A 26248-nucleotide genomic window follows, 5' to 3' on the forward strand; every position below is an offset into this window, starting at 1 on the left:
AAATTACTTGCCCCTTTCACATTTTTTAAAGATAGCAAACCCATCCAAATACCACTAGTTTCTAGTTAACAGAAAAGATTATCACTTAGTGAATAACCAAAACCAAGTCCAACAGAATCCTGAAGCTACTGGGGAAGCCGGGAGATTAAAGACTTTTAAAATTTTTGTCCTGGAAGGTAAAATAAAAAGTGTAAATTTATTACAAAAGTATTTTTTGAAATGTTTATTTTAAGCCACTGCGAAAACAAAGACAACTGAGTGCAACTGGAGTTCATCATTTGGGAACTGAACATACCATGAAATTACTGAACAGCAAAAACTGCCACTGTTACAAAATACAAGACTGAGTTACATAAAGAGTTACTGTTTTCAGTAGACATCTGACTCAGTAAACTAAGGTTGTGAATTACTATACCACTGCACAAACAACAAAAATAGCAAATCTAATTAATATTAAATATTATTCAGACCTAACAATGAACTTGTAGAACTATAACTTCACTTATACAAAAGGAATGTACACAAATGTTACAAAACATAATAAGAGTAGCTAATACTGCATCCCTCTCTTCAAAACAAGAATACAGTAAATGCTTGAAAAAGTTTCTCGCTGACATGTTATTCTTACTTTTTTCCCCCAAAAGAAAAAAATCAGTAAAGAAAGAAACCAGAAAAAAAAAATTTTTTTTTTTGCCTTTTAGTACTAATAATCACCAATACCCACTAATTTATATAAACTTCATGTGCTGGTGACAGGATGTGTAATTTTGGGTGCTCTTGTATACCCTAAGGATGAACAAATAGCTCATTTCCACTGTACCCTTCCCTTTTCCTTCCTTCCCCTCCCCTCCACAAAAAGACATGGAAAGTTACCTTAGAAAATTGTAAATTTCAAAATATGATATATTAACAGATTGAATTACTGACAATGTCAAATCTTTAAGAATAATTTTTGCTGAACCAGCACCTAAAATATACATTGATGAGATAGTACTTTCTTCCAAATGCAAAGTTTAGTTCCAATTCCTTCAAAGCCACATGAGTAAACTACTCATTTTTATGTTACTGAATGGCACATTTAGTAAGCAATTTAAAACCCTCTCAGCAGCAAAATAAAACTCATTATTTAGGCTAAACTAAACTTTACAGATAATTTATTTAAAATTTGCAAGCATTTTTAAAATAAAGACACTACCACATATATCCAAAGGGATTTCAAATTTTCCCCCACTCTTTATCAAACCTTGAGAGTTTCTCTGTGGTTTGTGAAGGAATCATTTGTGTAAAACAAAGAATCTTAAAATAAATCAGGTACTAATTTTAAATATACCAAAAACATGACAAATCTCTTTTCGTGAAAGTGACCATCTAAAAGAATCAAATCTTAGCACATGCTTTAATCAATCTGGAAATAAAGATACACTAAAGCATATCTCATTTTATCTTCAGTCTTTTTTGATTTTTATTCTTACACTTCTTGCAATGGCTTGAGATGGAACTGATTTACAAAGAAATCAACACAAGTCACAACTTTGAACAGGTCAGAACATGACATTACATTTCATCAGGATTTAAATCTCCACAAATTGGACATTTTATGAAATTAGATCAAGCAGTTTTTGTCATTAAAAAACGTCAATGACAGCTGTTCCAAACATAGTTAAAGAATAACCTAAGCAGTCAAAATGAACTGGAATATCACTGAAAAAAATCACACACACACACACACACACACACACACACACACACACTCACACACACACAACAGAGAGGCATCTTTTAAAAAAATTTTTTTGAACTGTGGGATTGATTGAATATACTGTTTGAGCCTTATTATTTTCTCTCTACAAAGAAACTTAAATAATGCCTGTAATACCTACTTAAAAATGACTTATATTATCACAGTCCTGATATGAATATGAAATTTCCATTATTTTGTTTACTCTTAGTAATCACATTTATTAACAACTCTGTACTTCTATAATGGATCTCTGAACTCAGTAATGTTCCAAAGAACTGTGAGGGAGGAATCTAATCTGAAAACAAGAATTACTGAGAAAACTACAAAAATTTCTATGTGTGGAAAAAGATCTTCAAAGCAATTAGTTATACTGCCACTTCAGAATAAAACAAATTCAGAATTTTGGTTTGCTGCTGATTGACTATGCATGTTAAATGCAATGACAGACTTTTTAAAATAAAAACGGATATGAAAAATACAATCTAAAATCTAATATGCAATTAACCCACTTTATGGTTAATAAGAGAAAATAATCCTAATATTTATAGCAGCCCACTAGTGCTTCATCTCACTGTATGAAAAAGTAATAAAAATTCTGCCTAACATTTCCTGTGTTTCTCAGTCCAATTACAAAAAAATAATTTCAAGAAGAAATAAAAGAAATGGTAAAGGTTTGTTTAAGTTTGCCACAAATCATAAGGTATTGCAATACTTTTTAGCACTCTGCTTTAAAAAAAAAAGAGAAAACTTCACTGTAACAATAATACTATTACTCAATGTAAGTGTTCTGAGAAAAGGCCATGCCTTCTATTCTGTGCATATTTGATGCTCAGGAAAAAAGACAACAGAAACCGAAGTACCCACAAGGGATGTGTTGAAGGCCTTCCAGCTATCAGTAAGACTGAAAGCTGAATCAAAAATTTATGATTAATATAGATCTCCTAATCTCTAGCTTGTATCAACTTTCAATTTACAAAGACAAGCAGTAGGAAACATTTCATCCAAAGGATTGGTGAAATACTGTGTTGTAGAAAAATAGCATATAAGGTTTCAAAAAAATTTTTAAAAGGCCAATACGACATTTTCTGGAATTTGGGAAGGTCTTACCTTTTCAGAAGAAAGTTGATACCAGACTGTAGTGCTGTTGTAAAATCTGTCAATCAACTGTATGACTGTTTCTCTCTATGAAAAGCACACCTGCTCTAGCATTGGTTTTCAATTTAAATAATCTCTATTTTCAGTATTATATTATAGGGTAAAATTGGAAATTTAATACGTAAATAGCAACAAAGAGAAATCAAAGCTCTTCTTGTTGTGATGTCAGATTTTAAAGCACCTTTTTAATGTTCAACAGTGAGTTCTCCCTAAGACACAAGTAAAATACAATGAAATCTTAGAAATAGGGCAAAAATCATTTGCAAAGCCAAGGGGATGTTTACTTACACTCTCTCTCACATACAGACTTTCATTCCAACATAAATTGGCAACATTAGCAAATAATTTGTTTTGTTTGATCAAAGATTATGAAACCTATCACTTCTGGTGTTTGTAGCAACTTTAAAATTTTAATGTATCTGCTCTTTAATAAATTATGTTGTTCTGTTTCAAGCAGTTACAGTAGGAAGTTTGATAGTATCTTAACTATGAAAAATAAAACTATGATTTAAAAAGATTGGCCAAATGACAAATTTTTCCAGAAGAAAAAACTAGCCTGAATCTTATTAATAACTGATGTTAAATTAGTCATTAATACTATTTTTTCCCAAAGGGGCACATATGTTGCAAAATTGTAGCAAGTAAAAGTGTTATAAATCTTATTAGCCAGCTAAATTCTATTAACAGCCATCTCAGTAATAAAAGAGTATTCAATAAATCACAAATGCAGTTTTTAGCAGCACTATTGGACACAATGAAAATTCTGTGAGACAAAGTCACCTGAGAGCTTCATCATCAGACTTTCCTTCATATACCAATTTCTTAGTCTAAATATGACAAACACATGGATAGAAGAATAAATGAAGATAATATTCCAATACAGATTACAAAGATATGAACTGGATTATCATACTGTGTATATATCACAAATAACTGAAAAAAGGTTATTTATTTACCTTCAACTATGCTAATAATGTTAATGTTTGTTAGTTAACATTTTATCCTGCATATATATCTTTTCATTCAAAAGGAGGAATAAAATGTACAAGTGGCTGGATTTGTTTTATGCATTTTCCAAGATCCAACAAAACAGAGGTTTGCATCTCTCCTCATCAGAAGCCTTTTCCATCATTTCATAATATTTAAGAACTGCCTGCAAGAGGTCTCCCACTTTCCACTCTTTCTCCCGTACTCTTTTTGAAAGCTAGCAAAAAAAAGAAAACACAGAAAGAGTTAACCAAAAATCTGACAGCTATGAAAACACTATTTTTCATTGCTAAGAACCTCACTGTGATATATTATTCAAAATCAACAAATTTTCCTCAAGCTAAACATTTTTCCAACCTGCTGTCTAGAGGTCTATCACCAAGAAAGGACCCTGTACAGCGATCCAACTACATAAACCTGGTACTTCAAGAACTAGTACAAAGGCTTCACACAACAGGAAATTCTCAACCTAAAGAATTTTGACACACACTCCGTTAAGAACAAGAAATCATAATAAAAGATGCCAATCTTAATAAAGGGATCGAGGTTTTCCTTTCGCAACATAATGTGAGTTTGAGAAAGAATACACCTGAGGTTCAACTGAAATATGGTTTTCCAACTTAGGAAATTTTCATGGTCATGTAAAATATGACTACGTTTAAAATAACAAAAACTTCAATTCCACATTGTTTTCATTCTACTGGAAGGAGTTAAAATCTGATGAGTGAGGGTTTTTTGGAAACTGAGCACCAAACCAGAGTGCTTCAAGGCCACCCCTCTATTGTAACAAGCGTGACTTCAGTTCTTCTTCCCATATGGACAAACTGAGCTAGACTGGTAAAAGAGGGATGGTGGGAGCTGAGCCTCAGAGCAGTCTTTGTTAGTCATTCTAGGGTAGCTCCTTCAAAGCTCTCAGGATTCTAACTACCTACTGGGACTACTATTCATTCTCTCCGCTACAGGAATGAAGGAAGAAAATAAGGAAATAAGTTTTTATTCAGAGTCTCCTATGAGCCAGGCACTGTGCTAAGGCACTTTACAAGTATTACCTCATCTGAGTCTCACAATTCTATGAGGTAGGTGCTATTATTACTGCCATTTCACAGCTGAAGAAACTGGCAGACAGTTCAGTGACTTGCCCAGTGTCACCCAGCTAGTTAAATGTCTAAGGCTGGATATGAACACAGGTCTTCCTGACTCCAGGCCAAGTACTCTATTCACAGCACCACCTAGTGGCCCCTAGGCTGCTCGTCTCCTTCCTGTTTTTTCTACATAACCCTAACACTCCTGAATTCACAAACTTAAGTCAAAAATTCTAAAAATATAAAACTACAGGCAATATATACTTTTAAAAGATATTATGTTGGTATACTCATATTTAATCACAAATCTGTTTTATCAATCACTCTGTGGGTAATTCTACTTCTTTTCAATTTATATTTTATACAATGCCTTCCCACAGCCAAATGTACACTGTAAATATTCAATACATTTTTTATCCCTCCCATTTTTCTTTTTTGATGCCATCAAAATATACAGAAATCAAAAATGAAATATAACTATGACATTAAACACTCCACTATTAAAATAACAAACACTTTTTAACCAAGAAGAAATATAAGACACTGACAAGCAAAGAAAATGAAGACTATGTTACATGCATTAACCCATGAATTCCACCATTTTCCCCCATCGAATGCTTCAAGGAAATTCCAAACCAGAATTCATTCAGTATAATTGCTATAGTTGTTTTTTTTTTTTTAATTTCACTTATACTAAAAATGCTGATGAGAGGAAACTGACTGTTAACACTGGCTAGACAAAGCAAATAAAAATCACCCCTCTCAAAAGTTAGCATGCCAATTATGTGAAAGCTGTTAAGCCCTGGAAGTTTGGTCTGATGAATTTTCACTAATCCAATATTCAATCTGCTTAAGTTAACTTGGAGCTGTATCAAAAACTAATGAAAGAAAGACAATTATTAACCATAGAGTCATCTTAGAAGTCTGTACAGCATGCCCTAAAAAAAAAGCAGGTGTGATATTTAAAACAGTTTACAAGTTATATCTTCCCCATTACTCCTGAGCTCTTTCTTCATGAAAATTTGTAATTTTATAACTTATCTTAATTACTTACTCCTCCTAACAGGACTTGCTCTATTTACACAGATGCATCAAAACATTTCATCTCCATATTCAGAACTCAAATTATTTTACTTAGCTAATATAGTACTTTAGGTTAAAAAGTACTGTCATAAAGACTACCTTATTTGACTCCCACATAAAACTCTATGAGACAGATAATATAAGTACCATTATCCCCATTTTACAGATGAAAAAACTGAGGCCACACAATTAGCAGACCAGATCATTTTACCAAGTTTTAGTGCTAAGTTCAATATTCTTTTCATTATGCAAACCCTGAATTTACTTTAAGAGATGTATTTCATACATCTCTATAAAACATGTAGAATATAGTCTTTTATTAGACAAATTCATGTAATAAAATCTGACTATTCCTATTCAGGTTTTAGAGATGAAACATGCTTTGCACATGATAAGTGCTTAATAAATGACTGCTGAATTAATGAATTCAAAGTAGCTGAAGTGTCTGTTCAGCTCAAAAGTTAGGACGGAAATATTTTCACACTGAAAAATACAAAGTACAGATACATAAAGCCTTTTTGCTTGTATATCTAGCTACCTATACCAGCTTTCCCTTAGTTCCCAGCTTCATCATTATCAACAGGAATGTAAGAATGAAATGGCTAGCAATTCAGACCATTTGGCTAGGAGGTGGGGGTACAGGAAAAAGACACTAAAAAGTGTATGCATGTTCGCACATGCACATGTCCATGCACATATGCATATACAATTACAGCAATGCTCTGGTAGTACATGTACCTTCTATCCCAGATGGACACAAGGAAGGCAAAAGGTCCTAGGTTCTTAAAAAGCTAAGCATTCTCAAAACACACACACCTAAAGAGCTTTATACCTATTATTAACTCTGCCATAAGCAAGTCTATGATGTTCTTTAAATTGCTAAATTAATTATAATTTAATTGCAATAAAAATACCAAAATAATGGTTGCAATAATAATGGCAATAAAAATTTCCAAGCTGTTATCACAAATAATAATCTCCTTTTCAACAAAACAACAGTAGAATTAATTGCCTTTGAATCATTTGTGGAAAAATGACATATATAAAATAGAATTATTTTTTAAAAGACAGAAAGACAACCCAGAACGCATTCTATAATATCAAAACATGCCTCAATACTACAGCAAGTTGATAAAATTAGACCATTAAGATTGTGCTATCATATGGCACATCAGTAAGGCAACAAATATACCATAATATTCAAAATTCCAATACTAATGAGATGAACTATAAAGCTAATGGCTTCAACTTAATCTCACTAGACTGGCCCAAGTCCTGACATCTACAAGATTAATTTATCACTAATTCAAATGTTGATGATATTGTTGACAAAAAGTAGACTATTTTTTTCACTAAGAGAAGACCTGAAGATTTTGTTTAGAATAAGCCCACTAACAAAGATTAAAAGGGTAAATCGTTATGAAACAGAAAATTGCAGTTAACTTAAGTTCCTTGATTCTTGTTTCATAGGGAACTTATTGGAGATACTGAGTCAGACACCTTTACCAAAACATGATAATAGAGGACTAACAGATGGGTGATAATGACAAGGTCTGCAGTCCTCTAACTGTACTCACCAGCATGAATTCTTTCTTGGCAGAGTCATGCAAATAAAGCTGTTCCACCTCTGCCTCAGAGGCAGCCAGCCACTGAAGGGCAAGCCTCAGCTGAGAATCCACAACACATGAGGCCGTATCAATATTCACTATTAGCAGTTTCTTCCCAACTTTCTCCAAACCTAATATTTAAGACAAAACAGGAGATGAAGCATATGAACCAAACTCAGATCACTATGTTTTCCAAATATTAATAAGGAGGTTCCATTTCTTATGATTCTAAAAAAAGATGATGGGAATCTATTTTTTAACTGTATCACCAAAAGTGTAAATCTCACAAACTATAACAGTTCTTTTAAGCTAGTAGAAATGTCAACTCCATTATACATTTCTTCTGCTGCATATTTATAGCTAAACATATACTTCTGAAGCTTTAAACAGAATGTCTAAAGTGCTATGAATAATCAATGTCTAAAAGTTAGAACTATGAGTCACATATGTCAAAGAAAAAAAAGTCACCAAAAGTCCTAAAATAAATTTCTTATAAAATGAATTTGAAATACATATATACATATGCATACACACATATACATACATACATACATATGTGAATTTTAAAAAACTATATAGTCAGATTTCTTTTCTGTAAATATAGGTAATATATATTTCACAGGAGGAACCAGTCCCTGTTAATTAAAAAAAATCTGTTTCAAATGGGCTTATAATATATTAAAATAAACTTTACTTTCATGCTAAACTGCTGAAATGAATGCACAGAGCAATTATTTACACAACTAGTAATTAAATTAGTTACATATGGGGGAGAGAAGAAAATTCCTAGGAAATTAACATTCTGGAATAAAAACACACAGCAGTATCCTATTAATTGGAAAAGCAAAGACCAGAAAATACAAATTTTATATTAACTGGGTAAGAATTAAGTCTAAGATCTGCACTAACTAGCTCTGTGACCTTGGAAAAGTCATTTAATATGACTAGGCCACAGTGGTCTCATTTGTAAAATAAAGAGGTTTGGACTAGTTTGCTTCTAGCTATAAATATTATAACGTTAAATACACACACACACACACACACACACACACACACACACGCATGCATGCATGTACACACATTACGAACACAAAGTCAGAATTCTAGTGCCAGACGGGACCTCAGAGATTATCTAATCCTAACTTTACAAATGAGAAAAATGAAACTCTGGTGGATTATGATTCGCCTAAGAGTGCACTAAGAAAGTAGTATTTAGTGAAGGAGTAATAACCTAAATTTAGTACTTCAATATCAACAACTTCATGAGCAGGCAGAGCCAGGACTAGAACTCAATGTTTCTTGGTCCCCAGTCTTGGGTTTTTCCCATTAAATCAGACTGAAGACCAAAAAAGACATACAAAGATATACAACTGGAAAGCACTAGTCTATGGTAATTAGGGTCTTGTCTATGTGCCAGACTCTCTATCTTGATTACAGCTGTTACAAAGCAGGGGGAAGAAGTATAAAAACCACCACTGTTTTAATAAGACTTACTATACAATAAAACCATAATTAACTAGAATACAATCAAAATACTCAAGTCATTAGAAATTTTCTGTTAGACCATATGAAAAAAGAAACAACCCTCCCCCAATCACATACACACAAACCAAGCTACTTTCAAAGATTTAAGAAAAAATTTCATGATATGCCTTGACTCAAAAAGAATATACTCATCCCAAACTACGTATTTCTATATCTACAGTATTATGCTATCAAAAGTGACATTTACAATGACCACAGAGACACACTAAAAGGTCCTCAAAGAAAAATTCAATTATGTTCATTGTATTATAATCTAAAAGAAATGCATAAACTTATTTTTAAATTTTCAACAATGATTAAACCAAAAAAGTTTGCTGATTCATCTTCAACCCCAAATTTCAACAAAACTAGAAAATCGAGAACATTAAATGAATGTTGATATATTGATATGAGTTTCTATATACATTAGATACACAGAAGGCATTAAAGGAGGACTCAGGGAAGGAGTAATAATTCACAATTGTATAGCATTTTCCTTCTCCAGTTAGGTAGCACAACTATTTTGTAGTGCAAAAGGGTAGTGCCTCTGTTTTGGACAAGGAAACAGGTTCAAAGTGCTTATGTGAGTTGTCCCTGGCCACGAAGCTAGTAAGACTTATAGCCAGGATTCACCCCACGTCTAACTCCAGGTACTTCTCTGGTCACAAGACTCTTTACCAGAGTCTAGAACTTCCCATGATCATTTCTGTTTCTGCCACTGTTGATCTTCACCCAAATGTCTGACACTATGCTTCCCCTTTGGTCCCTAGACTTCCTCATAATAGTATATCCTTCTTAGTATACAATCCAACTTAGTGCCACACCAACACCACAACTTGTGGCCACTTTTCATCCAGTTCCTTTTCAACAATGACTAACCTTTCAAGAGTCATATTCTAGTACTAAGTTTATAAGTTATAAGGTTTTTTAGATATGAAATCTTACTGATACCTTCTAAGGTCAAATTGATTCCCTGTATTAGGATATCCAGCTGACCTTGCTTGTTAGCCATGTTTTGTGCATAGGGGCATAAGCACCAGAGGCCACATTTTTACTGCTGGCTTTTACTGGATTTTGTTTCCTGTGAATTTCTGGGCATGTCTGCTATTCTTTCTACACAGTGGAGATTCTCAAAGGTATTTAACCCTTTTGATTAAATTTGCAAGACTCCAAGCAAATAGATTTTCACCAGCCTTTATTAGGCATATTCCAAGCCAAGCTGGTAGCTGTCATTCCCACATCATTGTAGGTATGAAAAAACTATACACTAACATGAAAATGTAACGTAACTCTTCAAAAAGTTATATTCCAAGACTATTTAAAAAATGACTCTTTTACCTGAAAAGACTGCTGACTCCAAAAAGCAACATCAAGTATCCATACAACATGTGTTATATTAGTAAGATAAATATTCAACTATTACCTAAAATAATGTGAGTGTGGAGGGATTAAGTTAGGTAAACATTTCTGGTATTATTTATAAGCTGAAATTCTTACATTGGAAACTAAAGCTATTTTACTATATTTTTATCTTCTGGTTGAGAATAAAAGACCATGCTAATGTTATGCCATAATTATAAAAATAAAATACTATGCCTTTGTGGTGGATTTTTAGAATTTTGGGGACATTTTCATACTTTCAACAAAATATTATGTGAACTATGATTATACCCAAAAGAACATCAAATGAATTGCTTATAATTATTTTAGGGCATATATTAATATGAATTTAATTACTTTAGCAAGTACTTAGCCTACTTTATAAAGAACGTAAAATTACATAAGTAATATTCAATCAAGACTATTTTGGGACTCTTGTTATGATTTATATAAACAACCTTGATAGTGTGTAATTCACTCGTCAAACAGAAGAATACACGAACGCAAAAAAAAATCTTAAGAAATGTGAGAATAATGGATGTGAAAATATTCTATAAAACATTAAATGCTATACAGTGCCAGATATTTTTAGTTAAGATCCATTACCTTCTACATCATGTTTATGTTCTTCATCTTTATCATCTGTTCCATCACTGTATTTTGAAATAAAAAGACAAATATTAATAAAATTTTAGCCAACAATGTACAACGCCAGTTCTAAAACACAATAATCATGTATATGAAAATGGTAACACATACAATGTTTAAAAAAGAATCAAGAGGGGGTGGCTAGGTGGTGCAGTGGATAGAGCTCCGGCCTTGGAGTCAGGAGGACCTGAGTTCAAATCCGGCCTCAGACACTTAACACTTACTAGCTGTGTGACCCTGGGCAAGTCACTTAACCCCAAATTTTCAAGAAACAACAATTAAAAGGAAGCTTTGCTTCTCACACCATTTCATGTTATAATCTGACCTGCCAATGCATTTCAAAGGATAGGTAATCAGTGATCCAGAAATCCTACCTTAATGTGACAAATACCCAAGTAATTTTAGACACAGAATTTAAATGCAAAAATAGTCTACAACATTTGTCTTAGATATAGATCTCAGAAGACAAGGCTTCAGTGTCACTCAGTGGCTTTATATCATGCCATGAAGATTTATTTAGGCATTCAATACATAATAACACAGATATTTCTCTTTAGAGTAGAGAAAAGTTCATTTTTCTTACACATGAGATCATCCATACAAAATAAAACCTCCATGAACTGAAGAAAAACAGAAATTCTGTAGGAAGCAAGCTCTTTAGGCAATAATAACTGATAGATTAAAAAAGAGCAAGCAGAGCATGCAAAAAAGATAACTTACTTTATAATTAGATGTTATTCATACTTGACATAGCCATATCTTACCAAATGTAAGTTCGCTAGGCAAAAATCACGCCAAGATTAGGAGAAAAGCATGTTGATGTTCATGTGCATGGGTGACACACTTTCATTTATAATTATAATTTCATGCATTAGTGATGAAAAACTCATCTGTTTAAATTTCTGGACTAGACCAACCTGTCTGATGTTGGAAAGGATAAATTCTCCTCATACATATCTCCTTCTAAACCAAGACTGCTCCAGCTACTGCTGTTACCATTACTGCCAGAGAAGAAGAAAACAGAGCTGAACTAGAAAATGAACAATAGATCTAAAGAGATCTTGCTTTTCCTTCAGAGCTGTTGCTGTCCTTATTATACAATGAGAGAGGCAGAGATAGCTAGGTGGTGCAGTGGATAGAGCACTGGGCCTGGATTCAGCAAGACCTGGGTTCAAATCCTGCATCAGACCGTGTAACCCTGAAAAAGTCATTTAGCCTTTGTTTGCTATAGTTTCCTCAACTGGAAAATGAGGATAATAACAGCACCTCCCTCACAGAGTTGTTGTGAGGATCAGACAAGATGATGTTTGTAAAGCACTCAGCAAAGTGCCTCACACACAGTAGGCACTAGACAAAGGCTTATTCCTTTCCCCACCCCAACCCCCCAAGGATGTTCTGCCACTGTCAAAATTGACTGGAGCACCAAGCAGTACTCAGAAGTAATTAGGGATGGCTGATGTTGTCCTGAAAAGAAATGTACAGAGACACATGATTTGGGGTGGGATTTGTCCCCCACTGTTTGTTTTCCAGTGACAACAAATGATCCATTATAGAACAGCATATGAAGGAACTTTTAAGGAATAAGTTCCACCGTGAACAAATAAGCTTCAGACAAATTTTTAATCAAACCATCTTCAACTTCAATGTGAAGATGGTTTAGAAAAGAGAAAAAGCTACTAAAATAGAGTTTGGAACAGACTACCTTCTGCTATATTGTTGTGTTGCTTGTTTTTAATGCTATGTAAAAGTACTGTAATTACATAAGCAACCTTCAATTCCTATTTTACATGTCAATTAAGAGGTAAATGGAGACAATAGCATTTCCAGAGTAAAAGAAGTCTGACAAAAATGAAATCACAAATGAATGGGGCCATCTAATAAACAATTACTGCAGTTTTGGGGTTGGCTAGTCTTTAATATGAAACAGATAATTTGTTACATCTCCATGCCTGCTACCTAATAAGAAGGAAAAAAAAATAGCAGTGGCCATTTCTAAACAGGAAAATAATTGTGTTTTAAAACTGCAGCAAAGCAACTACAAAGAAAATGGCAACTGCACTCAGAAATAAAATTAGATGCAATTTCTTACAGAAACTTTCAACATGCAATTTTAAAATCTGAGTAATTAAAATAATAATAAATCTGTTAGCTCACAGTAAGCAGTTATAAAACATTTCTCAAACTAAATGAGATTGCAGAAGATATCTCTTGTAATTACAAAAATATTTACAAATACACTTTATTTCTAAAAATATGAACAGCTTACCATGTCACATATATTAAATAATAAAGCTGCACAATTAATTTTACAATCTGTAATCATTCTAAGCCTTTCAAGCTAGCTTTCTTATAATTTTTAAGCTATTCCTATTAACTTTAATTTGTTAACTGGTACTATAAAGAAGTCTATGCTGATAACATCAATGTACAATAAAAACATTGTCCATTGCAGAGTATCATGGGAATATGTTGCAAGTCGAGCCTAAAATTTCAAGGTTTTTTGGAGCTGTGTCACACAATGAGCTAACACTAACTTTATACTTAATTAAAACTCTCAGATATTTTTCATGCTGAACATCCTCCATTATGAGTTTCCAGCCTAGATTTGTATCATTCAAATTTCAAAACTGGATAGAGCTGGACTCTATTCAAGGTACTGGTAAAAATGATGGATAAGAAGCAATAATAAGAGCCCTGTGGCATACTACATATTCTACCATATTTTTCATTGATCAATTAATACGCATTCCTTGAGCATATTATTCAAACATCCACAAATCTACATTTCAAGCACCTTGCTGAAAGTAAGCTGCTGTGCTTTCTAAAGATGACTGATAATTACTGTTACAAGAAATAAAACCACAGTTTGTAAACTGCAATCTCTTTTCATGTTCTCTTACCTATTTAAAAAATATGGAATGAATTCATTTTCTGAAATGGTTTTAAGAAATAACAGTGGTTTTCATAGGTATAGTAAACTATGACCAAACTAATATACTATCAGTACTTGTTGGCTAAATTCACTACCAAGCAGACTTTTTGGTAACAAAATGCTTAAACAAATATCAATATTTAAACATGTACCTCATTCATCAGGATATATTTGAACTATCTCTGTGAGAAATACATGAATGCAAAAGCACTGATTAAATGCTTACTATGTAAGCTCTACTTTGAGGTGCACTCTTTTAACTGGAGAGTCCCTGGCCCAATCATTTCATGACATGCCCTGGCCATGTTCCCTTCACTCCTGGATCTACTCCTCATTGCCTAGTCTTCTTCTATCTCCTCCACAGCAGCCTTTCCCTTCCCCTGCCCCTATCTATCTGAACAATGAATATAAAGTAGTGATGAGGGCTATAATTTTCTTATACAAGTTTCATATCCATATTACAAAGTAATAGATTTTGAAACGTATGCCTAGTATCTAATGAAAAACAACAATTCTTAGTGGAGTTACAAAACAATAGTACAAAAAGTGTACTACTAAGAGTATTAAAGTGGCAAGAGTTTGAGCCCAGAGTTTATTAAAGAATCCCGTAGTTTCTAAAGACAAACATCACAGAACAAAACAGCATCAAGAGACAGAAATTTTGTGTTGTAAATGAAAACTTATAAACATAAAATCTTAAACTACTTCCATTTCTGTAATTATAATTGAATAAAAGTACTTAAAATCTCAGAATGATAAAGAAATTAAATAAAAATTTAAAAATTCCTAGGAGAAATACATGATCTTGAGGAGTATAAGAAAATAATAAAAACAAGAAAACTTACTATTTTCTATTTTTTAAGTTAATGAAAAGCTAGTGTCAAAAAGTATGTTTTAGTCAGTGTTTCATAGGTTTTTATCAGGAATACACTTTAGTTAAGGTTATGAATAAGGAGAAATAAAATTTTAAAATAATAAAATTTTCTAAAATATTATTATGAGGGAAGTTGGGTATGATACAAGCACCCTCTGCTGTTCAAAATCATACTTGATTTTATAATGGCTATAGTTTTGCAACTTGTATAATATAAGGGTTATGAGTCATTTTTCATTTAGTAATTGAGCCACTTTTTTCAAAAGTCCTTTTAAAAAAGGCCTAATTTCAACATATCGTATGTCAATTTGCAAGTTTTTTCCAGCTGAAAAGTTTTACAGATAATTTTTCTTCCTACCTTCTTCCCTCCAGTTCTAAATCTGTGATCCTATGAGCAAGGGGAGCACACACACACATGTGCATGCTCTCTTTCACACATACACACACACACACACACACACACCACACACACACACACACACACACACACACACACACACACAGAAAGGAGATTAGATTATCTGGTCTGCACCTATGATTTCATCAGTGTAAGGAATTCCTGGTTTGGAAACTCCCTCCACAAATGCAAATGAGCAACTCACCTACAAATTACAGTTTTAAGAGAGTTGAGTAGGGTACTGAGAGTTGACCCAAGTACCCAGTTAATATGTGTCAGAGGAAGGACTTGAATTCAGGTCTTCTTTACTCCCAGGCAGGACCTTTTAGTCATTATATGCTGCTAGATTTTTAAAGTCTATGAAAAGACTTTTTAAAAGGTCAAAGGTTATAAAAAATATAAATAAATTTTTAACTCAATTGTTGGCATAGCAGAATTTAGAGAATTTGGAATTAATATTTATTAACAATTTTAAGCCTTCTGCTGTTACTCCAATATAAAATCTTTTCTTTATACATTGCCTAATACCTTTTACTATAACATTACCTCAATATAATAAATACGGCAAACTCATCATGAATTACAAAACTGGTTAAATAGTGACAAACATTTCAATGCTGAGTTTTACTACTATACACTGTACATTTCACATCTAACTTCTTTGATTTATAGAAAAATTAAATATTTTTATCCTATAACATAATAATTGCTGAAATGGCACTTTTCACCCCATATCACAAATGTGAGTAACAAGAGTTTTAATTTTAATTACATGATTTGCTTAGTTACTGTTGCTGCTGCTACTACTACTATACTTGATTTTGTGAAGAACCCTTTACTCCATATAGTGCATTTCCTCTACTTACAATAAATACTTGCTGCATAGAATAACACCATATCTAAAATTTGTAGACGTTTCTTTCATCTACAAGGTTAAGGTATGAAGATTTTCTATAATGAGCCTACAAGGAAGTATGTAGGGCCAAACAAACTAGGTAATTGCATGCATGTGTAAAATTTCAGTTACCTGTCACTGAGATGAAGAAAACTGCTGCTCTCATCCTGATGGTCATCTTCGAAACTTAGATTGGACCAACTACTGTCATCACCAATACTCAGACTCATCTGCTGGCTACCAACAGACTCAACTGACTGAAATCCTTCTTTTCCTATTGAACTAAACAGAAATTTGAATCAATATAGCATTCATTCTACATTATGTTTCTGTATCAATTCAATGAAAAAATGAATAGAAATGAAAACCACAAATGATTTGCGAAAGCAAGAAATGTCAAGCTACCTACTATTCCACTTCTGATAATAGCTCACAGGGATTCATAATAACTTAAAAAATATATTCCAAACAGCTCTAACTTTACCTTAATATTTTCCTCTATGATCCATGAATTATCTAACCCCATTGGACTAGATGATTTCTAAGGCCCCTCTCATCCTGCCTAATAATCTATGACTTCTGTTTCATAATACCTGTTACACAAGGTTTCCTCAATTGTAAAATGGGAATAATATTTTCACTATCTTTCATTTGTATGACCCCTTCAGAGCACTATAAGGAAATATTAAATATATCCTATTTATTAAAGTTCTATATAAATGTAAGCTATGAATAATATCAGAACAACTAATAATGTAGAAATAACTAAAACAACATTATGCCTTAAGAATTAACTCTCATTTAAAAGATTCCCAGATTTGGTGATGAAGTCCATCCTCACTTTACAGTCTTTCTGATTTCATAAACTTTTATCATATTCCCTCTGCTAGCATTTCTTTCTTGAATGAAAGGATATATTTTTAAAAAATCTATTCTTACATAAAAGTCCTTCTACCCTTTTGATCATTTTATCTGTTCTTCTAGAGTTTTTTCCCTGGATTTACTATCTTTCTTGAGGCACAAGAAACCGAAAAAAATTGTTTGCCAGTAAACATATTAATATTTTGTATAAGAGTATGTTTTTATGTTGACAAATTTTTCTTATTTTTTTTCTTTTTTTGCTTTGTTTCTTACATGTTTCCCATAAATACTTCATTCTGCTAGCTGAAACGGACAGTGGATTAGTGGTTTCAAAGCACAGTCAAGAATGAAGGAGCTAGCAGTACAGTGGATAGTGTTGACATAAATTCAGGAAAACCTGAGTATAAATTTGACCACAGAAAATTATTAGCTATGTGATCCTGCGCAATTCACTTAATTTCAGTTTTCTCATCTGTAAAATAGGGGATGATACCAATAGCACTGACCTCCTTGGATTATTATGAGATATTTGTAAAGTTCTTTGCAAACCTCAAAGAATTATTTAAATAGTAGTTATTGATGATAATTATAACTGATATTTCAGAATATGATTTACATTTTCTCCTCCTAAATTGATAACCTTACACCTGCCAACATAACATATTTCTGCTACTAAACTGATCATTCATAGCCTTATAACATGTTCCTAAATACTTGCATAAATCTGGGCTTCCATCAAAAAATTTAAATTCATGACATCTGCCAGACCAAAAGAGGGAAAAACAAGAAGGCCCGCTGATATAAGTTATGCAATATTAGTTATTATTTTAAAAAAATTAGAACCAGAAACTACCTTCTTTCCCCCAAACAAACAGAACCTATAAAAGTCCCTGCCACTGTGTGCGCGTGGGATACTGAGGTAGAGGACTATGGGTAAGGAACACCGTATATATACTGTCAAAATTTTCTGATATGTTGGTTAATTTTGATGAACTTACTTTTATTCTATTTTAAAAGACTGCTCTTAGAAGGAAGGATTCAATGAAAAATGTATTTAATATAAAACCAAAAGATCAACAAAATGCATTTTTACAAAAACTGTGCTTACTAGTCACTTGCAACCAGCTGCCCTTTTCTTTCTCCTCTTTTTCACTGCTAGGCAGAATTTGAAAAAATTATTCTGACAACATGTAAAAGCCAAGAAGTAATAACTGGTTCATAAAATCGGAACAATTTACATTGAATATAGCACTGTTGTTGCTGTTTGTCCTTCATTCTCAAAGAGGACCATGACATCAGGAAAGTGATGCCATGACATACAAGTAAATTGTATTTAAGTGAGGCAGGGCTGTGCAAAGTCACCAGCCTCACTTTCTCCTCTAGAGCCATCTAGGTCCAGTGGAGAGACACAGATCAGGACAACTGGAGATTGTTCTGGATGCAGTGGGAGACCTTGGCCTTTTTAAGTTGAGGTCTTTCCCAGGTGTCAGTTTGACTGAGGGAATGCACATTCACGATTAAGACTAGGTAAGAACTGAGGCAGAGAATGGCCTCTTTTACCTAGTCAAAAAAAAAAAAAAGGAAAAAATCAGTTTGGAAAGGGAAGATCTTCAGGGTTTCTGGCCAAAACAGAAACAATTGGTATTTACATTCACCCTGAGCCAATCAGGGCCTAAACAAGGAGCAAATGGGGCTTGGCCTGGGACTATAAATGAAAGGAGAGAGTCCAACAAAATCTTACATTTGTCAAGTATTTCTGTAGCTCTTGACTTTTAAGGAAGTTTTTCCATTAGAAGGGAATTAAAAGTAATTCAATTCAAGAAACACTTATTCAGTGCCTACTATGTGCACTGAAACAAAATTAGGAATGACACAGTTCCTGTCCTCAAGGGCCTTACAATACACTAGTAAGTATGACGTGTGAAAATGACAAATATGTCAGATGTAGAATGTGATGGGGACAAAGAAAATATCCAGAGAGTACTCTAAGAAAACATGAGATGGGAGACAATTTTCAGCTGAGGGGATCAGGGAAGAATTCATGGAGAAAGGAGAAGCCAAGCAGATTCCAGAAAAAGAAATGGATTTTAACAGGCAAAGACAAAAAGTCAATGTATTCTAGGTATGAGGAATGCCTTATCTTGACATGCTATCTCTCATAAGGGTGATGAGACATTAGCATGTCAAGATCAGAAAACACCTAATAGTACAATATGGCTAGAATGCATATTAGGTAACGGGGAGTAATATGAAATAAGGTTAAACCACTAGGGAGGCACCCGATTGTAGCACACTTTAAATGTCGGGATGAAAATTTTCTATTTTATTTTATAAGCTATCGGGTACTTCTAAAGTTTTTTGAGTAGGAGTGATTATGTGAAGAATTTAGCAGAAAGAGGAAAGATTGGTGGCAAAGGGACCAGATAATGAAGTGATTACAATAGTCTATTCAATAATGAGGACCTGATCTGGACTGATGTCAGATGAAGGGTTGGAGATAAAGTAGAAGCAACAAGAGGAACAAGACACAGTAAACAAAGGGATGCAGAGAGTGAGAGAAGGGGAAAGAGTGAAAGATTACTCAAAAGTTGTGACCTCCAATGTCATCAGATATTTAAGTTGCAAGCAGAAGATCTTGGTCTTGATATTTTAACAATTTAAATACAGAAAAGTTCATTAATAAAATGATACTGTAGCTGCATTTATTCTTTCAATGTTAATCTAGGTATCTCATATCATAAAGTAGATGACAATCAACTGATTAATCACATAATAAGTAAGGGTTGGACATTACCACTGGTGTTAAACTCATATAGAAATGGGAGCCACAGAATCTGAATTGAACTGACGCTGTTAAACAGAAAGCAGGGAGAAATTAAAAAAAAAAAAAGGAATGCTAAACTGCAAAGCTCCAAGATGTCAGAGAGAGCATCTTAACCCAATCTTTTTATCTAACAAAATTATTGAGCCTTGAGACTGTCTAGACTAAGCCAATACAAACCAGAACAGGCAACTCCTTCTATAACATGCCCAAAAAATACTGGTCCAGGTTCTGCTTTAGGAATTAACTACACTGATCAAGAACTCATCTTCCAAAGTAGTCCACTCCACTTTGAGACAGCTCTAATTGTTAGGAACTTTTTTCCCCCTTTTTGTGAAGCAAAAATCTGTCTGTACCATTGAATGCTAGTGTTTGAAGGGGCCTCAGAAGTCATCTAATCCAAGAATGAAAGTGAAACTGTCACGTATTTAGTGTTCTGTGGTTTAAAAGCCTCTTGCATGTGTTGTCACATGTGATTCTCACAAACATCCAATGAGTTAAATAGTGCAGATATTACCCTGATTTTGCAGATGTGGAAATGGGAACACCGAAAGATGAATGAGGTGCCAAATATTACATGGCTAGTAAGTAGTAGAACTAATATTTTAATCAAGGTCTTCTGCCTAAGACTCCTTCAACTCTACCACAGCTGCCTTTTATAAGATCTATCCATCAGTAGTAGTAATAGTACTCATAACACCAAGCTCAGTTCTCAGCACAGAGTTCTGTACAGGAATGCCTTGGCAAATGAATGAATTTTGCAGGAAGAGGAGAAGGAAAACAGGTAAATGGGAATTGGCACCCACCAAAAAAGTTGCAGTCTCTTAAGTTCCACTAGGTGGGGAGAAATTATCTAAACTGAGATTCTAAGCACTACTCCAGAAAATGAAGAAAACTTGAAAGCATCAGGCTTGGTTTTCAGGAGCTCAGAAATCAAACTCCATTCTCCTCCATGCCCCCCTCTTCAGGGAGGGTAGAATCCTCAGAAGGCAAAGTAGGAAGTGCCCAAGACTCACTAGTGTCTAGTAACATGCTCTGCACATAGTAGGCACTTAAAGTTTAATGAATTGGAAAAAAAAAAGAGTGACCAATACTTGAAACAGGGAAAGTATAACTTCTCATTCCATAAAATATATGTGTGTGTATGTGTATATATGTATATTTTTTTATATATGTATATATGTATATGTGTATGTATGTATGTATAATACATACAAAATTTACCTGATGTTAACACTGTGACCAATGTTTGTCATAGCTGAAGTCATTATTTCTGCAGTAAGGCTGTCAGCAAAGCTCACGCCATCTTTCCCAATTCCACTATCAGCTGCCATACTGGTATTACTTAATTCTCTTTCTGCTTTTTCAATAGCTGCAGCAACTATTTTTTCAGCCAATACCACCTTCTGTTCAAGATCAATATGGATCCTGGGAATATCAAAGTGAAAAAGTCTAGACTTCTGACAGCCAGTTACGAGTTTTGAATTAGATACTGGTTTGTTTCTAGCAGAGGACTCCGTTCCAAAAAAGTACTGTGATGATTTTCCCATACAATCCTCATGTTCTTTCAAGTTACAATACCTGCAAGCTGTACCAGAAAATGGTGACAACTTTTCAGCATAAGTAAATCTGTCAGCTGATCTTCTGTTCTTAGAAACTTGGAGAACTGCAGATTCCAAACTTATTTCTAAAGTGTCATCTACTATTTTTTTGGCATACTGCTCTATAGCTTGAATAATGCTGTCTCCATACCCGTATTCATTTAAGCTGCTTGTGCTGTGGTAAAGTTTTTGTTTTGGAGAAGAAAGCTGAAGAGATTTAGAAAATGCTGATTCAACAGAAGCCCCCATATCTTCATCACATGTAGATTTTTTATAAAGGCAAGAATCTGTTAAAGATTTTGGCAAGCCAACAGTGGACATTTTTAGCTTTCTTGTGACATCCCGTGTTATGCTGTAAGCAAGAGAGTCTGAAAATCTTAACAACTCCGGACATTCAATTCTCTGTGTAAGTTTAGCCTTTTCATCAGCTTGATTTTCACAAAGATGACCTATATTTCTTTTGCCTTGTCCTTTTTTATCTATTTGATACTTATCTTTATTCAAGAATTTTAGCAGTTCATTCTTACTGTTCAACTGTGAGCTTCGTACAGGGAATGTTTTTCTATTATATTTGAGTTGGATTTTCCTAGCTGCTTGTTGTAGTCCTGATTTAACAGATCTATAAGCAAGTCGACTAGCATACTGATCCCTTATTAACTCACTATTAGCCCCTTCCCTTTTCAGAACTTGGATAATATGACCGGCATACTCATCTGTCACACTTTCACAGCTGGGATACTTGGATGTCAGACCTGACATGTAGGAATTCTGATATAATGAATGGCTAAGTGGATCGGCTTCTCTTGGCCACTGTTCAAACTGTGTATTCCACTTCTCTTTTGAGCAACAGTCTCTATCATAATTATTCTTCTTTAGCCTCAGTAGTCTACAATGTTTTGATTTTACCATTTTCTTAGCCTCTCTGATGATGTCCCCAGCCACTTCACCTGCATAATCCTGTAAGCACTGTAGAGTCTCATCTTTATTTACAAGTGTAGTATATCCAGATGTTTGACTCTGAACTTTTGAAAGAGATTTTGTACTAGGTCCTTGGAGGTTTTTACTATGTAAATAAGAAGCAGCCATGTCAGTTGCCAAAGAAATTATATGTGTAGCTAAATTATTTGCATATTGAGCTGTTTTCTCTGAACACACTGACTTCATGTGCATTTCTGGATATTCTTCATCTTCACTGCTTTCAACTTCTTCTGAAAGAGACCTCATGAGCTTCAACATAAACTCTTCTTTTTCTATGGTATTTTGCTCATTTTCAGATAAGCCACTAAGAGATGGATTTCGAGGTGTAGAAGGTGGTGTAGCAGGTGCAAATTCTTTTGCTAATTCTCCTTTGAGCTTTTTAGTTAATTTCCTTAGGTTCTGCTCTGAACTAGTCTGGGGTGGTACTAGAGGAGTTGGTGGGGGGGTATCAGGTATTATATTCCCATCTCTGATTTTCTGTTTATCTTCCACCTGTGAAATGTCTTCACCAGGAAGCACTGTAGGTGAGAAAGCATGAGCAGGAGAAAACCAGATTTCTTGCCCAAAAGGCAGAGGACCAAGCACAGTTTTATTCAGGTCATGTTTTTTCAATGATTTGTCAAGAGGCTTTATTGAAGAGTCCATTGCCTCAGTGAGTTCCTCTGTATTCTGTCCTTGGTATGTTACATCTAGACAAGGTGGAAGTGCACCTGAAGAAAACTTGAGAGCCATGGATCCTTTATATTCTGGAACACAATCCTTTACTAATGAAGATATATCCTGAGTAGACTGATCCAGACCATCTTGAAAGTTGGTTGGCTTATCTGGGATCAGCTGTGGCTCCTCTTTAAGGGCAGGCAAAAATTGTTTCTCTGTTGTTTCATGTTTCTTTATCAAACTAGATACATCTTTTCTAATACTGACTAAGCATGTTGGTATACCTGCACTGTGTGCCACATTTTTATTATTTGATGCTACAAACTTGCTCTCATCTATGGAGTGCTTTATAATATATTTAGATAAATGATCAGCAAAATTGTTTTTAGAGCTTTCACCATGCTGTAGAGATGTTCCACCATATGGTAAAGGGTTTTTTCCTTCTGCTTTGTCCTTCATTAAATAATCTGAAGATTCTCCAACTGTTTTGGTAACTTTGGAGGAGGCAATTGCTTCATAAGTTTCTGTTACTATCATATCTACCATTGTTCCAGAGAAACTATTGATAGCTGATAGACCACAGGCTAATTCTGAACAGCTATTGGTTCCAATGCTATTTGTTAATTTAAGATCATTCTGGTTATATGAAAATTCATCATTATTTTCATTAATTGGATTGCAGTTTGAAGGCAGATAAGTATTTTTAAGACAAGCTACTTCCTCTTCCTTATTTTCTGTCATAAAGTATGTTTGGGTAGAATCATTGTACATTTGATGACTATTATCTGATGGCAGATGAGAACTTTCCTGACGTGCAATAGATGAAGTATGATATCTGCCAAGGGCACTTCCTGCCAAGGGCACTGGTATGGAAGTTACTACACCAGAAGTACAAAACAAGGCCTGCTGTACTGTGTATTCTTTTCTGTGGTCCTGTACTGGATTCAATGCTGTCAGTACTTGATCATGACAAACAGGAAAAGAAGTTGAGGTTTGTGTTGACTGCAACACACTTTCTGCACTGACATACTTGATGTTATCCATAGAGACACTAATTGCTGCTTTTGTGGTAAAAGTCACATCAACTTGTGATAGCTCAATGAATGCTTCCTGTATGACAGATTCAGACAAATCCTTTGCATATGACCTAACTACTTTGTCTTCATAATCAAAAGGACTGTCGTGTGTCCCTGTGGGTGTTGGTGGATGGGAAAACTGGCACACTTCCATAAGGCCTTCAAAAATAAGTTCTTCAGCAAGGTCTGCTGCAAACCTGGCAGCAGTGTTAGTAAATATCTGCTTCTTGACACAGTGTAAATCTCGTAAAGCGCTGGTTAGAGCATCCCCAACCAGAAAGTTGGCCAAACCACTGATGGCCCGCTCCTTCAGCAAAAATGCTCTCCGCCTTCCAATTTCATTAAACGCCATATCAAAGACTGAGGACGTCAATTTTACCGCTAAGCTACAAAGTGCACTGGTACATGAAGAGACTCCCTTCTGTAAGTCTTTAAAAGCATGGCCAAAACTTTCTTCCACAAGGTCAGCAGCATATTTCTGAATATTCTCTTTTATCATCAAAGATTTGTGTTTTGATCTTGCTTTCCAATCAAGTTCCCTGTGTTTAAGGTCTATAGTTAGAATTTTTCCCTCTGTGGATACAAGACTATCAATGCAAGATATATTTTCAGCATGTCTGGGGACTAACTGAGAATGAAAAACAGAGCCGAGTATTTCACATGAAACATCGTTTGCATAATCAGAGTAAGTATGATAAATGTTATCATGATTTTCATTAAACCTCTCTCCACTGACATCAACGTGGCAGTAGCATTCAGTAGTAGTGCAGCTCCCCAGAGGGCTGAAAGCTGAAGATCGGATGGGACTAAACAAACCACTGTCCTCCCCAGATGTCTTCACTGGGCGAGGGGAGTCTGGGACATCATACAAATTACCGTAGGGAGATTCTGGTTTACGAGGAGTTGGTTTTCTTACATTAGCTGGGAGAGTGGGACGATCAAACTTGAATTTCTGAGGATTCATGGTAGTGGTAATAGAACAAGATTTCCCAGGTTTGTGAACTCTTTTTTTGGATGGGTTTCCTACAACAGGTTCCCATTTAAGTTGACAAGAAGCATCCGAAGCTTGTTCTAGCTCATCAAACTGATCAAAACTGTCAAAAAATTCACCTATTTCAGAATCTGAGTCTTCTATACCATCTTTCCCTACAGGAATCTTAGGCAACTCAAGTTTTGCTTTTAAGCTTTTTTGATACCCTTCTTCATCTAAGAAAATAACAGGGCTTGGGCTTGAACATTCTGATTCCGATGAATCAGCAGAAGATGAAAATAGTGTTTTTTGTAAAGTAACACTTGTATCTGAAGGCTGACATGACTTATAGAAACTCCTTTGAGTCCAAGGTTCAGAAATAGATGTTGTGACTGAATTTTTCACATTAGAAGGTCGCTCTTTAAATCCCAAAACATTTATTAGGGAAGGTGGAGACTTGGCCGCTGACTTCTGTCGCATAGAGCTAACCAGGACCTCTGAATCACTGGCTTCTAAGCAGTGGGCAGGGATAGTCTGTGAAGCAGCATCACACTGGCTCCGCAATGCAGCAAAGCTCATTCCTGAAGCAAAAATAAAATTATTCTTCAACAAAATAATTTAACTTATTTTATAATAGCTGACTTTAATAAAATGCATGTATAGTCAAAGAACTACCTTTTGAACTTACACTATTTAACCAAAGTTTTTATCTTAAGTCATATGACTTAATTGTTCAAAAGATTCCACACTTCCTCTCTAAGTCTGAGGTCTACTAGTCTCTGAGTAAATAATAACATTATAATTGTCCCACTTAATGAGCATAATCAGGGGTGTGCTAGAGATAGCTCATACCAATTTGAGACAACTGATTGTTAAATTTCCTGTGTAAATTATTTACACCTCAAAAATCAGCAAATGCTACAAATCAGGGTTTGATTTACTGTTTTGCTAATTGTCTAGACTTAAGAAAACCAATAAA

The 26248-nt window shown here is 34.4% G+C and overlaps 1 protein-coding gene across 4 annotated transcripts in view; it reads right to left on the reverse strand.

Annotated features, from left to right (window-relative positions):
* Window positions 1–208: 208 nt before the first annotated feature.
* Window positions 209–26248, reverse strand: part of AKAP11 (A-kinase anchoring protein 11) — an 81082-nt gene continuing 55042 nt past the window's right edge. For 3 of the 4 annotated variants that reach the window (XM_078147613.1, XM_078147610.1, XM_020977018.2), the window contains 6 exons: window positions 21212–25850; window positions 16438–16587; window positions 12125–12208; window positions 11166–11212; window positions 7626–7786; window positions 209–4100 (listed from right to left, as the gene is read on the reverse strand). In XM_078147613.1, coding sequence (XP_078003739.1) covers window positions 3960–4100; window positions 7626–7786; window positions 11166–11212; window positions 12125–12208; window positions 16438–16587; window positions 21212–25850 — 5222 coding nt within the window. In that variant the 3' untranslated portion in view covers window positions 209–3959. The remainder of the gene's footprint in view (window positions 4101–7625; window positions 7787–11165; window positions 11213–12124; window positions 12209–16437; window positions 16588–21211; window positions 25851–26248) is intronic. The other variant, XM_078147612.1, reaches the window with a different exon arrangement.

Source organism: Phascolarctos cinereus, unplaced genomic scaffold (genome assembly GCF_003287225.1).
Source record: "Phascolarctos cinereus isolate Bilbo 61053 unplaced genomic scaffold, phaCin_HiC Scaffold_7;HRSCAF=346, whole genome shotgun sequence".
In the NCBI taxonomy this organism is placed as follows: Eukaryota; Metazoa; Chordata; class Mammalia; order Diprotodontia; family Phascolarctidae; genus Phascolarctos; species Phascolarctos cinereus.